Consider the following 15,908-nt stretch of genomic DNA (forward strand, 5'->3'; position numbering starts at 1 on the left):
ATGCTTAAATATAGGGGAAAATGAGGAATCGAAACTGTAAAAGTCTTGTTGTTATTTCACAACTTTCATTCTAATATGTGACGTCAGCTTTCCCTTAAAAAAGAAAGAATACTGTAACAAATTTAAAATATAACACTATGTCCATTGGACCTATGTGTATGCATAGACAATATTTGAAAATTTTCTGCACAATTTTTATGCACATTTATCGTGTTCGTTACAACTGCCAACCTGTAGTCAGTATGTCAGTTAATAATCATGTGTGTAGTCATATTCTAGTGTCTTATTTTTTTTCGAGTTCATGGCTTTTTTCAAAGACATTTGTCTTTTTCTTATTAGAACCCCCCTCTGCGCCTGCTAAGTGTCACTGTAAAATTCTGGTCGCGATACCAAATCATCAATATAAATGTTGGGTTAAAACTTTGATTAGATTGATTTGGTTTACTTTACTGCCACAAGTTCAGAGGCTAGAGCCTCGCTAGTATGCAAATTGTAGTCCAGGCTGTACTAGATTAACATTTGGGTGTCTTTAGAATGTGTCACCCCTTACATCCTCATTAAGACTTTGTTATTTACCAAATCTGATAGAATGTAAACGCTGAATTCATTCACCACTTTACTTTCTTTTGTACACCACTTTTGATCTGAAATTCATTTTTGTTGTTATTGTTGGTATGTCGTTGCTGAGTGTCGTTTGGGAGACCTGGGTTCGATTCCTAGACAGCTCTGGGCTCACCCAGCCTCACATCAATACGCATCTGTTGGGGGGGGGGGGCAAATGTAGTCGGAGTATGGTGCTGATATATTCCACTGTGAGAGAGAGACAGATATGTGGAATCTTTGCGGCACAACTTTAAGTTGTAGCCTAATTTACATTGTACGAAACATCATGTCGCGAGTTTTTAGTGGTGACTGTGCATATAAGGTCTTAAGGCTCGGGTAAACCCTTGACCGACATCAGCGAAACGGTCTACGAAATTTCCCCTCTTTTTGAAAACCGATGTGATATTCAACTTCTGAAAAATTACATCTGCTTAGAAGAATTCATTCTAGACAGGCCCGTAGCTAGAATTGATCTCCAGTGGGGGCTCACGGGTTATCGGGGGGAGCTTTGTAAACCAAGTCAATTTAAAAAAAATATATTAAATGAAGGTAAATTATGTGTGGGGTGCGCTCATTCATTTATAAATATCATATACTACATTTTTCTACATCGTTTAAAACATCTCTTGAAGTGTTAATTGACTGATACTGAAATTATCCCTAACACACCCCATACTACAGGGTGTCCCACGAACGGCGCAACTGGGCATTAAGAGTGGCGTTACTTTGTAACCGAAACCTGTACATACATAAGTCATACACCAAATGTTAGCCCTGTCCAAGTAGATATTTTTAAACATAGAAACAACAAATGGGGTGCAGTGTTGTTCATGCAGTGTTGCCAAATGTAAGTGAAAGTGTAAATTTATTTTTCCACAAAGCATGGAAAATTGCATGTCAAACATTCGTACGGAAATTTGGACGTCAATTTCCACCTTGGGTAGGTGGACTATTTCGCCATCTATAGTTCAGAGAAGAAAACCGATCGTTTTCGCGTATAGCCAATCCTGAAATGCCTCGTAAAGGCGTACCGGTCCAAATGGGTGTTTTAAAAAAATTATGAGGTACAGTGGCAACACTGTTGATGTTTGAAGGCAACAAAAGGTGTGTTTAGTGATGGTCTATGACATGGAAATACTGGTAAAAAGGAAAAAAAGAAAATTTTCATTTTCTTTTTTTCCTGTTTCCAGTATTTCCATGTCATAGACCATCACTAAATTTTCATTTTCTTTTTTTCCTGTTTCCAGTATTTCCATGTCATAGACCATCACTAAATTTTCATTTTCTTTTTTTCCTGTTTCCAGTATTTCCATGTCATAGACCATCACTAAACACACCTTTTGTTGCCTTCAAACATCAACAGTGTTGCCACTGTACCTCATAATTTTTTTAAAACACCCATTTGGACCGGTACGCCTTTACGAGGCATTTCAGGATTGGCTATACGCGAAAACGATCGGTTTTCTTCTCTGAACTATAGATGGCGAAATAGTCCACCTACCCAAGGTGGAAATTGACGTCCAAATTTCCGTACGAATGTTTGACATGCAATTTTCCATGCTTTGTGGAAAAATAAATTTACACTTTCACTTACATTTGGCAACACTGCATGAACAACACTGCACCCCATTTGTTGTTTCTATGTTTAAAAATATCTACTTGGACAGGGCTAACATTTGGTGTATGACTTATGTATGTACAGGTTTCGGTTACAAAGTAACGCCACTCTTAATTCCCAGTTGCGCCGTTCGTGGGACACCCTGTATTTTAGATGATCCAGATATGTATATCACACACAAAAAACGCACAATATTTAATCACAGTGCCTACAGTATATTCCACCCCCGACCGAAGCAATTAAACTCCCCTTCTTTCCCAAAACTTGGGAGCTGTTGTTGACCTTTGACGCAGATGCGGAGGGAACTTGCATGATGACATCAAAGTCACAGATTTCTGTCTAAACGGGAGGTTGCAACAGATAAAGAAGCTCCCCTATGAAAGAACTTTCTGAAGTCTAGAGAATATTCTAAATACTTGCAGCTACTTCTGCTCATAAACAAAATGAGCGAATGTAATAGATACTGTTCATATTCTGTGGATTTATCCTTAAAGTTGTGAATTTTCACTCTTCACTGCAAACAAATTATGCAAAATAGTTTACCTAATGTAAAGGGGGGCTGACGGCAGTTCCAGGGGGGCTGAGCCCCCCTTGTTCCCTGCCTGGCTACGGGCCTGATTCTAGAGCATTTGCTTGAATCTTCGTGTGGTTTCCTTTTACTGTTGTTCTAGATGTTCCCAATAGTTTCGTTGCTACGTAAGCCTATTAGACTAGTGCTTGTATCTATACAAGGACGAAAGTAAACCACATAAAGATTCCCGTTAATGCTCTAGAAGGAATTCCAAGCAGATGTATTTTTTTCAGAATTTGGAATATCATACCGGTTTTTCGAAGACATCATCGCCAAACTTCCAGTCGAGGTGTCGTTTTGTAACTTGGTAAGCAACTGTCAGTATTTAGAAAACTTTAAACTTTTCCAGTATTCGTCGTGCTTTTGTTCGCTGTAAAACGTGCAGGAAGTTAGTTAATGTTCGCTTCGGAGTTCCTGTGTAGTTTTTTGAAGCGTAAAAAGGGAAGTTAGCTTGTAGTCCGTACTTGACCTTGCGCGAACTCCTCACTGTGTGACTCATATTGGAGAAGGTCGTTCGTGTCGGTGAATTATATCGGGTAAACTTTACTTCTAAGGTGACCTTGATGTCAATTTTCAGGATAGAACTCCAAAATAAATGTGATCTCATCTTCCATATTGGGCTCCTATAATTAATAATATATTCCATGATACATGGGTATATAATAAAGAAATGCGAAGCTGAATATTATATTCTCACTTCGCATTTTACACCTAAGAGTTTATTTAAATTGAGTGGGTAGAATAATTACGTAGTGCACAAACCAAAATCCTGCATTTCTATTCATCTTTATATAAGTGAAACTTAACAATACGTCTTAAAGTGGGACTCAAGTCTTCTGCCAACCTGATTTATTTGAAATAACAAAGTTTTTTTATTTGATGTGTGCTATTTCCAGTCGCTTTTCTCTCATTTTTGGCTAATCGCGACGATGATGAGAAATCGATGAAGGGACACTCACAAAGAATACCCATGCTTAGGCCGGAATTCGAACCCAGGACCCCTGGCGTCGTGGCGCGCTGTGCTAACCACTCTGTCACGGAGGTAGGCACCAATTGTTTTTTTTTACAGTAAACTGTGCCAGTCTTCATCGGGTGAGTAATACTCAATTAATAAAGGTCGAGGACAGTCGATAAATTATTTCAAAACAAGTGTTATATGCTAAGAACAACAAAGCAACATAAGTGTTACGCATTTATTATTTTTGTAAATATTTAAGACACCGTTCCTATTCCCATTTCCATAGCATGGACTGACTGATCATTATCTCAGTAATCCATAATAACTTGTACAGTCGCGGACACTTCTAGGTTGTAATGATCCCATTGTCAGTCAGTCAGTCAGTGGGGTTGGTAAAACCCAGAAGTGTCTCTGACTGTACCTACATATTTGTTATTTTGGGAGTTGTGTAAGAGGTGACCTTTTCAAAAGACACCCAAATGTAAACCTCTCTTCCACGTAGTACACCCTGGGCTGCATTTTCCAGACTAGCCAGGCTCTGGCGTCTGGACACACGAGCAGTATAATCCTCTATGGGACTTATGTCCTGTCCATATGCGTTTGTCATTGTCCCTTCATCTATTTCTTCTTATCACCCTCATCTTCCCAATTAGCCAAAACTGACAGAAATCGTAAGAAAATAAACTAAATCAATCAATCAATAATTATTTTGCATCACCCTTCTACATCTTCTACATCTTTAGATTGAGAGGAGAATAAGTAATGAACGAATGAACCATTAGCATAGAAGCATGCTTTGCAGAATCAACCTTTTTTATTTTAATTATCTTAACTAATCTAAAGAGTACTTGCAGCCTAAGATCTTCAGTAATGTTAAAATATATACTTCTACCCTCATTTTGGGGAGATGCCAAAAGGGAGGGGAATGTGGAGATTTATATTTGGGGGAGGATACCCTTCAATATAGCGCAATCCTGGAAACTCTTCTTTCGCCCTTCCCTAGGGTCCTAAAGAAAACCCTAACGACTTTCTAGATGGAGTTACTTTGCTTGTTGTGGATCAATAAAAGAAGTGATTGAATCTTTTTTGTTCAGTTTGTTCGAGGAGAAGAAGAACAAAAAATCCCCTCTAAAACTTGAGTTTTTCCTTTGATCTTCTTCAGCGACGCTTGCGGTTTGTCTTATTTGCTACAATAGGGTGCGACTAAAGGAACTTGCCTTCTTTTTCTCTCATTCTCCTGTCGTGAATACAAAGCATTGCCTTGTAGAGGGTGTTTCAGAAGTTGCTGGTCATTCCGAGGACACCCAAATGTCAATCTCCCTTCCACGTAGTACACCCTGGACTGCATTTTGTAGCGAAGCTCTGGCGTCTGGACTCACGGCTAGCATAATCCTCATAGGGTCTCGTGTTATTTATGGGCAATACGGTTCCTCGGGGTCTTCCCACTGATGTTGACGTCTTGTAATCTAGGATTCCCGGTTGAGCTTAGGTTTTGTTTTAGTCCATTTTATACAGAGATGGGCTAATCTAGATATAAAATAAGCCGAATAACATTTTATTACAAATAATCATTTTAACAGAAAAATGTAACACTTTCACCTTAAAATTAATCGGAACTAGACCTGTAGTTTTAAAATGAGCTCCGAACCACAATGTTCCTCCACTAAGTATCGAACCCGAGACTCCTTGACTACAAGGTAACGACGCTACCATTACGCCATCGGAGAGGCACCATGTGGGGAAACATTTCATAGTGGTTTGGATTCTACTTTAAACTGTAGATCCAGTGCTTTTTAACCTAAGTGAGCATCAAATTGATTCAAAACAAACTTTGTCAAGCGTTGTGAAACACTTACTGTGTCGTACTATATGTGGTCCGTTAAATAAGTAATTATCAGCTTAAAATGTAGGTTGGAAACACTTTCAATTGAGAACTTGCTCTCAGATGTGACTATCATGCATTTATTGCATATCTTCTCGTAAAATTGTAACCTGCAAATTTGGAGACAATTAATTTTCTGAAACTTGCAACTCTGAATAGAAAAAAAAGTCTGGCGTAATTACTGACAGTACCGCATTATTCTGAGATAGTTTTGCATGCCAGTGTTTCCAGCTGCAGCGAAATTCGCATCTGTAACTAAAATTTCAGCTCTTAAGAATTAACAAATGCTAAAAGGATTCGTGTTGCACGCAGAAATTTCACCTCCTTCCATTATGAGAAAATCTCTCGGCCTAATTCCGGGTTGATTTATGTCCGCAATAGCTTCATGGCATTACATGGCTCGCATTACATTCGTCTCGGGGGACCATTTGTTAACCGCAAATGCAGCGCTTGTAGCCAGGCCAGACTTTACAATGCACGGAAAAAAGAGAGATTTTGGCTTGGTTGGAAAGACCTTCATCTCGCTATTATAGCTCTAAGAGTAGTTTCACATTGTTACAGGCATTGCTTTTCTCCATTGTTCCATAATGCTTTATAATTCCTGTATTTCTTGACGTGCACTACAGGCATTGCTTTTCTCCATTGTTCTATAGTGATTTATAATTCCTGTATTTCTAGACGTGCACTACAGGCATTGCTTTTCTCCATTGCTCTATAGTGATTTATAATTCCTGTATTTCTTGACGTGCACTACAGGCATTGCTTTTCTCCATTGCTCTATAGTGATTTATAATTCCTGTATTTCTTGACGTGCACTACAGGCATTGCTTTTCTCCATTGCTCTATAGTGATTTATGATTCCTGTATTTCTTGACGTGCACTACAGGCATTGCTTTTCTCCATTGTTCTATAGTGATTTATAATTCCTGTATTTCTTGACGTGCACTACAGGCATTGCTTTTCTCCATTGCTCTATAGTGATTTATAATTCCTGTATTTCTTGACGTGCACATAGACAAGTTTTTCTCTCATGTCTGAATTCGAGTCTTGTCCCTTTCGAGATTTCAATCAATTTTGAATGTTCAATCAAAATTGCTTTCGTTCACAACTCTTTGAGATAAGACCAAGGACGGTTTTTATCTAAACACACACACACACACTCGCACACACTTTGTTTTACGTTGTAACCTCTTTTATTCACTTTACATTAGGTTTTACATTCTTGTATTTAGTTTTATCGAGTTTTTTTTACACGTTTATATATAGATTTGTAGGATTTTAGTTTTTATTTCGTTTCTTTTAATACGATTTTACACGTTATAATTAGTTAATTTTAATAATCATTTAATACACTTGAATCCATTTTATTAACTTTTAATAAGTTTTTTCACTTACATTTACGTTTAGTCAGTTTTACACTTCTTTGGTTTTTACTTTTAGTTTGTTTTAAAAGTGTTTTCACTTATGTGTATTTAATTTAAATATTTTTGCACTATTTATTCTTTTTTTTAAAACTTTATTACTTAGTGGCATTAGGAAATTTGGTCGGGAATCGAACTCCGGGAATCGAACCCAGGTCACCCGCGTGGCAGTTAGAGTGTTAGACAAATATCAAGTTTGGTATATTTTAAAACTGAAAAAAAAAAAACTAATGACTTTTTGTTGTACAGATGTATATCTATGTCCCTTACCATTCTTTACTGTAAGTGGTAAATGTCCCCACTTAACACGTATCTACATTTAGTTCCGCTTGTTGTGAAGCGCGAAGCGGTATTGTGAATCCTGTGCTTTGGGCGTAGGAATAGGTCTCGCCTTTTCATTGTACAGTTAAAGACAAATAACGTTGGGTAGTATGTAAGAGGACTGCTTGTCATAAAGTATATGTTGCAAGGTCTCGGAATGCTTGAGGCGGGGATACGAAACAGTAAGAATCAGGGGAACGAAGACGACGTTGTGATAGGGTAGTTTAAACAGTTAAATACTCACTGTTAGTATTCTTACATGTGCGTAACGGAAATGGAAGAGATGCAGCTATTTGTCGCTTGTATATGCAGTCATTGCTCCTTAACAGTTTTTGAATGGGGAAACGTATGATTTTTGTAATGACGTTCTTGGCTGTAACAAGGGCCGAATTTAACATGTCACCACCCTCGCATCTAAATTTATCTAAAAATCTCCCCTTCTCACAGTTCTTTCCTGACAGTTATAAAAGTGCACCCCCCCCATAGAAGGGGGTGGCCCAAGGGTACAAGTCCACTTCCAAATGGTACACCTGGACTGCTTTGTTTCAGACTAAGGAGGCTCTGACGTCTACACTCACAGTCAGTATAATTCTCAGGGGGCTTTTGTACTGTCCTGTCCATGCGTGTTTGTGATTCTTCTTGCATCAATTATATCTATCACTTTTCATCCCCAGCTTCGCGATTAGCCATAAGTAACAGAGAAGCGACGTAAAATAAAACAAATAAAATTATTTGGTCCAAATATTTTCTTTCAAAAATTAAGAGCTGTTTCTCAATTTTCGTTTTGAATATCCGTGTTTCGCGAGTATAGGTAACGCATTAAGAAAAAGTATTCTAGGGTTTAACTTGGATTTTCTGCGTATTAATTGCTGGGGAACAGATTCATATTTGCATATTAAAATCAGGACTCAAAAATCTGTTCCATCTTACAGAGTTAAGAAAAGAAATTGAGTGGAAACATTCCAGTAGCCTCGTCTATTGCGATGCATTTTTTGACACTAGGTGTAGTGTAGGTGCATCCCAGTGTCAGACTAAGTATTCAAATAAGTAAAGGCTGTTCTGTTCAAGTTCAGAAGATTCAACAAATGTTTGCTCCTTTCAACGTTCATTGATTGGTTTCTAAGTACTACGTGACCATACACCATACTGTACACCGCTCCTCGATTGAGTTCAAACGATGCAAACACCAAATGAAGGAAGTAGACGGTTCAGTGTTGCACACGTGAGTGCAAAGAGATTTATTGATTAATTTCGTTATTTTACGCCGTTTTTCTGATACTTTTGGCTAGCATGAGTGATGATGATATCGTGAAATTGAAGATTGATTGATTTTGTTTATTTTACTTCACATTTCTGCCACTTTTGGCAAATCGCGAAGATGGGGATGAGTGATGCTGATGAAATTGAAAGGACACTCACAAAGAACATCCATGCCCAGACTGGGATTCGAACCCGAGACCACAGGCGTTGTGGTGCACCGTGTTAACAGCTATGCCACGGAGGTCGGCTATGAGTGCAAAGCGAGTCAAGAAATGCAACGGACTAGACCTGGCTAATGTAACCACTTTCGAAACGTTGCGAATTTTGTTTCGCTTTGTATCTGCAAAACAAGACCCCATAACAGCTCGCCCGTTATGGTGCGTGTGGGAGGGTGGCATGAGCCTCGTTCGACCTGCATCCGAAGCGGTTTCCCTCAAGCGACGGTGAAGGCAGCTGCAAGACCAGAACACCTGAACTTCCTGCTTGGCGTTAGCTGTTGTTTAATTCGTGGCCATGCGTGTCTACCCTGCACGTCTGCCTCGGCCTACGCCCGTGATTATCAACAACGCAGTCGTTATGTCCGCTGCATTTCTTACCATAACTATGTCGCCTCGAGTTTGTGTTATATGCGCAGTATAGAGACTTGTATGTGTTGATTGTACTGAATGTCCAATACTTGATCGATTGATTGATTTGCTTTATTTTACTTCGCTTTTGTACCACGTTTGACTAATTTGCGAAGATGGGGATGAGTGATGATGTGAGATGAATGGACACTCACAAACGTCCATGCCCAAGCCAGGATTCGAACCCGAGACCCCTGGCGTCGTAGCGCGATGTGCTTACCACTCCGCAACGGGGGTCGGCTCCAATACTTGAACATGAATGTGTTTTGATTTGATTTATTTTACTTCGCTTCTTGTGCCGAACCTTTACTCTGGCGTACGCACACGGCAGAGAAAAGGTAGAACAAACAACAATGTGAATAAGTGTGAGCGGTCTTGCAAATAAGGAGTCCCGGGTTCAATACCCGGTGGAGGCAAATAGTGGTTCGCTTCTTCCTTTTCTGACCTTCTACCTATAGGTAGATGAAGTTCCATCCGCATGTACTTGATATCTTGGTGTCTTCTGCTTGGCTCTTGAGGCAGACCAGAACATCATTAATTTTTGGATGCGGTCTTATTTTGTTGTTCCAACCTTCTGCAGCATTATTAGTTCTGTGGCGCCTTTGGTTAGGTTCGGTTAGGTCCCGATCGTTGCAATTGTCCTACCATTAATTTTTAAAATGACTTTCACCGTCAAAACCATCGCAATTATCCTATATTCGTGAATAAAATGGACTGGAAAAGAAACAAACATTGGAGTCGAGCTACTCTGACATGCACGAAGTTGCGAACGTGACACCACCTTTCAAACTAAAAACATTCCGTCTACCTTCAAATCCGCTTGATTACTATTGGAAGTGAATATGTATTTTCAACCGCCTGTTTTTATAAAAATCTTATTGCCGTGTTTCATGTCCTTTGAGTATTGTCGGCGAAAGTTAGCTTTAACGCAAGAACGGACGGGATCTACTCAAGCATGTGAAATGTATTGAGCTAATCGTTGCTCTTCAAGAAAGAAAAGAAACCGTCGTGATATTGATATTTTTACGAGTTCAAAGTCTATTTTTTTTATGTTCCTATAATTTACTTTCGGTTTTGAAAGTAGATGTTTATGAATTCAGGCAAGTCAAGATGCAACGGAAGTGCAGATCTGCGGAAAATGTATTTTTTTCTTCTCTTTCTTCAAGGTTTCACCGAACTGCCAACTTTAGAAGCGATATCATGGAAAACACATAAACCGAATGAAACTTTCCTGGTGTCGGATACTTGTGAAGTTCGCTAACAACGGAGATAACCGAGCAGCAAAACTTAATTTACAATGAGGATGTATAGAGAAAGAGAGTCTTTCGTACTACAGGTTCCGTTGATAGGAAGGTTTACAAAGTGTTTCACAAGCGTGTGTTAAATGACTGTACGGTTTCGTCTCGAACAGAACTTTACATTAATAGTTGTCTTTACACTATATAACGTCTTAAACTTCGTTTCTTTGTTCACGGTAAAAGTTTCTCCCAATATGCTTACAGAGTTCTGGCATATAAATTAGTATTTAATTACTACATCAGCCAACTACGTGGCGAAGTTGGTGAGAACAGCACGCTACGACGCCAAGGGTCGTGGGTTCGAATCTTGACCTTTGCATGGGTGTTCATTGTGAATGTAGCTTCATCAATTCCATCATGGCATCACTCCTCATCGTCGCGATTAGCCAAAAGTGGCAAAGTAGCGAAGTAAAATAAACCAAATAAATCAATTACTACATCAGAATTCTCACTGACTTGGAATTTCTTAGAGACCTACAGAAGTCCGAGATATCAACTTGTGAATTAAAAAGGCATGAATATAAGGAAATATTTAATACATTTTGCACTCCTTAGGAATTGGGGACTAAAACCATGTCTCTTTTGCTGCTTGTCTTTTTGTTGGAGTAATTTGACACTGAAAGGTTGTTCGTTCATTTTTCATGGACTTAAGCTTCAGTCATGTGAGTACTATAGGTTTGAAAATTTAACTCAGGCCGCCATATTTGTGGAAGAGCGCTCTCGTATCACCGCACGTGGCGCTTGCTGGTCTCCACAAGTGCAAGCGAATACTCAAGCTTGATTTAACCGTAACTCGTAACTATTTGGAAGTTTATTTTAAAATTCTTTCTTGAAGGCTAGAGCTCCTAGGGCGCTGGGGCCGCGTGAAAAATTAATGGTTTGGCATTGAGCTAATACAACCTGTAGCTCCGACCAAGCTGGACCCTGCCTGCCTCTGTTGTCCTCATACTTCACAGGAGCTAATAACACTGTTCTACAAAGGTTTTATTTCTTATGTGAAAATAAGTTTTTCTGAAGGAATTTGGTATGGGAAATTCAAATCCGTAATTAGAATTTCGCTATCAAGGACAGTTTTTTAGTTATAAGGAATTAAGAGTCATTTTACTGAGATTCACCGTTTGTGATAAATGCAGGGAATTGTCAGATGAGCAGTAGGCAATCTGCTTCTGAGCTTCTGTTTCAGATGTTGGCAGTTCTGGTACTAAGCTACATGATGTACCTGCAAGTTATTGTCAAAATACTAAGCATTGTGTTTGCAGCTTTTGTTTAAGTTGATATACTTTGCCTGTCGAAATCAACCAGGTAGCTTCTGCTACATCTGTGGAGAGTTGGTCTTTGCAAGGCAGAAGAGGAGGATCTGATCTATCATGAAGAAGTATACTACAAACATTACCTTGGAATCGACCAATATAATCTCCACCCCAGCACAAACGTTACTAAATTTAGGCAAATGTGCCTATTTTGAAACTGACCACCTACGGACTGATCGGAACGATGTTAGTGGTTTAATGAACGTTCATACGTTCTTCTGATGTCACAAAGAAACCTGTGAGATATTAGAAGCTAACTAACTAACTCTCAAGCTTCTTAAGCCCAAAGGCTTATGGCTGCAGCAACACAACCCTTCCATCTGTCCCTATCCTAGGCAAGATCTATCCAATATTTTCCATCCTTACCGATATCCTTTAGGTCCAGAGATATTAGAAGAAATCCATGGAATTTAATGAGCATAAGTGGAAGATATTTGGCGACTTCAAGATAGTTGCAATGATATTGGGAATGCAACATGGCTACACAAAGTATACCTGCTTCCTCTGCAAGTGGTATACCCATGACAGGAGAACCACGACACATAATAGAATTGGTCTCAACGAAATTGACAAGTGGGAGAAAAATTATACAGCGTGTGATGTTCCTCTTCCCCCTCTTCACATCAAGCCAGGCCTTACGAAACAATTTGTAAAGGCTATGGACACAACTGGAAGAAGATTTAAGTGTCTTTCAAACAAAATGCCTCGTCTTTCACCAGAAAAGGGAAAGGAAGGTATTTTGTGGGACCTCAAATTAGAGAACTTCAGCAAATCCAGAGTTTGAATCATGTCTAACAGACAAAGGAAAAAGAGCATGGATATAATGTTATATGCAATAAAAATTGCAAAAATTTTATTATATTTTTGGAAAATAAGTATTATATAACAATTCTGTGTACAAATATTGTGTCACATATCACATTTATAACTTTTAAACATAATATACTAAGTTTCGAGAAAGGATGATTAAATTATTCCATGAGTTCACTCAGTATTCACCTTAAAATTGCAAGAATTTTGAAAGAAATAAAATCATGATTACTCGTAAACTATCCCTGACAAAGAAAATCTAAATACAGATTTGAAATCAACGCAAAATTTGCAATAGGAATCAGAACTTTTTCCTCCAGAAAAAAGAAAAAGTTTTTTTTTTTTTTTTTTGTAGAACAGTGTAATTAATGGTTGGGTCAATACAACCTGTCCTGCTCGAGACCTCTGTAGGACCTTGGACTACAGGAGCTAAAAATTATTTGCATTGGGTCGATACAACCTGTAGCCCCGAGCAAGGAGGGTCCTGCTCCAGATCTCTGCAGCACCTCATTATTTACAGGAGCTAGAAATTAATGGCTTTGGGTCAGTACAAAGTGTAGCTTCGAACAAGTAAGGCTCTGCCTCTATAGAACTTTAGACTTTACAGGAGCTAAAAATTAATGGCTTTTGTTCAGTACAAACTGTAACTTCGAGCAAGAAAGACTCTGCATCTGTAGAACCTTAGACTTTACAGGAGCTAAAAATTAATGGCATTGGGTCAATACAATATGTAGCTCCGAGCAATAAGGGCCCTGATCCAGACCTCTGTAGCGCCATCTTTACAGGAGCTAAATTAAAATAAAATAATAATGAACATTGATTATGAATGGTCTGTACTACTATTGGATACGAATTTCAATAATACTATATCCTTGCATGTTAGACTGAAAATTCGTGTTCGTTCTTAGCCTGTTCCTCCTATCCTCTGAATCTGCGTCTAGAAAGTAATTAGTTGTTTTACACTCTCGTTCTTCGTTGCCCTCCTTTCCTTATTGTCGATCATGTCTGAAGAAGTTTAGTTGTCCGTGACTGAACGTCATGAAATTACAAAAAAAAAAAAGACCATGTAGTTCCTCTATTTCATTAAGAACTGTCGTGGTTTTCTCTTACTTCTTTTTTTTACCTTTGAAAACACGCCAGTGCACTAAAAATTGCCACGCGCCTGCGTGTGTGTGTTAGTGTTGTAAAACTAGTGTAATATAGTTGTCGCTAACTGATGTTCCTCCGAGGAAAGGAAAGTAGGAAGCCAGAGTGGGAGAAAAACATTTCTCATCGCTCTAAATTGCCTCCAGAACAATCGAAGCGTTCCACTGTCAAGTTAATTCAATTGGATTCCTGAAAATGGGGCGCTTTTTCCTGTATAAGCGCTGTAAATCGTTTATACTTCCAAGATCATACATTGCGATTCGGTGGATGATGTTTATGTCCGTGGGAGAAATCTTGCGGCTGTTAATTATCGTACACCTACTGCTATACGGAAGAACTAGCACGTATTTAGCTGTCACGATTCAGCACTGGATGGAAACCACTCTCGCTGCGATGGGAGACGTTTCCAGGAGTGGGCGAAGCGAGTACTCCACCCTGGTCATTCTGCAGTGATCCAGTTGAAGTTGAGCGAATCCTCAGTTATCAATGGTGTAGTGCGAGAGTGAGAAGTTGTCGCCAAATCAGTGACGGTATTTTTCTTTTTTTTAAAAGGGCGGATCCCTTGTTTTTGCTTTACACCCAGTGCCTCTGCGGTCTCGCCCAAATCCGTTTTTTTTTCTCTCGCAGAAGCGGTACCCTGATTCCGTAAGTGTGAAGATGTGCTCGAGCGGATGGTTGACTTAAAGTGCTTCGGCAAGAAATAGTTTCATTTTGGTTTCGTGCTTCTTCTTGTGTCGACGCGCCAAAAAACTGCAGTGACACCTTGTCAGGGATACGACGTAGATATTTCTTGTTCTTCTCATCGGTCCCTTGAACGTATTGCCGTCCAGTGGGTGTAGGTCCTCCTGCTGTTCTTCTCGCGTGAGACCTTGGAAGAAGTCGCCGATATGAATTCCGTACTGGACGCTTCAGGACAGAGAGGACTATATCCTTGCTACTCTGAGCATCATCCCCTTTTAGGTATGGGCGACACACGCGTCATCCCAAAGAACATTGTGTCGCTCCAGAAACACCGTCTCCTGGTTTTGGCCAATGGAGAGACCGCCGATCCGAAATCAAAGGTATGCTTGTTTATAGTAACAATCTTTACAAGGTTGATTGATTTGGTTTATGTTACGTCGCATTTCTGCCACTTTTGGCTAATCCCGAAGTTGATTATATGATGAAATTGATGAAGGTACACTAACAAAGGGCACCCATGCCGGGATTCGAACCCGAGGCCCCTGGCTCTGATAACCACTCCGCCAGATCTTTATGGCGGGTGACACTTAAATCAGTTTCTCTTCTTCTAGCCGACTTCCGAAGCGAAGTAGTTAGCACGATACGTTTTGTGTCAGGGCCTTCCAGATGGCGCAGTGGTAACGTTATCGCCTTGTAATCAGGGTGTCCTGGGTTCGATACCCGGCGGAGGCACATAGTGGTTCGGATCCCACTTTAAACTATAGGTCCAGTCCCAATTAGCCTTACTGTGCATAAAGTTGACTTAAAACACCAACTCAAACAAACGTTTTGTGTCAGCGTCCATTCATCAATTTCCTCATATCATTACTAATCCTTATCTTCGCGGTTAGCCAAAAGTGGTAGAAATGCGAAGTAAAATCAACCAAGCCAAAAGAAAGAAAGAAAAAGTACAGTTCCCGAACAGATAAAGATCGTTTTGTACTCACTTTAGAGAGTGTTTACTTCCTTATAAAGTTTAACTTGAGCGCAGATCATGTGAAGTAATTTGTACCACAGTGTAGTATAATAAGTTTGCGACATTTTTTTTTTTCATTCTTTTGGATAAGGATTATAAGATACTCTTTGCGTTTAGCTACTACACTACGAATGAGATCATTTGAACGACAGCATCTTGAGCCTGTCTAATTATTTGAGAGGGGGGGTACAAGGGAATCAAACCCCTTCCCCAAAATATGGGGATGACAGTATACCCTTGTACCCTCCGTTTCAACGCTACTGCCACTGCCTAATTTTCCAAGTACGAAAGGTAACCCAATGCCCTTATTAGTTTATCTGTGGTTCTATACGATCAACTTATTTGCAATACTACGTGAGGATTGTTTCTGTTTGAGAAAAAATGAATG

At 39.4% G+C, this 15,908-nt stretch overlaps 1 protein-coding gene across 6 annotated transcripts in view; it reads left to right on the plus strand.

Moving 5' to 3' along the window:
• LOC145978541 (uncharacterized) overlaps positions 1–15,908 on the plus strand; it is a 250,254-nt gene that overhangs the window by 104,859 nt on the left and 129,487 nt on the right. The window contains exon 1 of one of the 6 annotated variants that reach the window (XM_083111201.1): positions 14,561–14,885. The exons of the other annotated variants lie outside the window; for them this stretch is intronic. Coding sequence (XP_082967327.1) covers positions 14,712–14,885 — 174 coding nt within the window. The 5' untranslated portion in view covers positions 14,561–14,711. Of the gene's footprint in view, positions 1–14,560; positions 14,886–15,908 lie in introns of those variants that run through there. 6 annotated transcript variants of the gene reach the window in all.

The sequence above is a fragment of the Lepisma saccharinum genome, chromosome 25 (genome assembly GCF_977018435.1).
Source record: "Lepisma saccharinum chromosome 25, izLepSacc3.1, whole genome shotgun sequence".
Lineage (NCBI taxonomy): Eukaryota > Metazoa > Arthropoda > Insecta > Zygentoma > Lepismatidae > Lepisma > Lepisma saccharinum.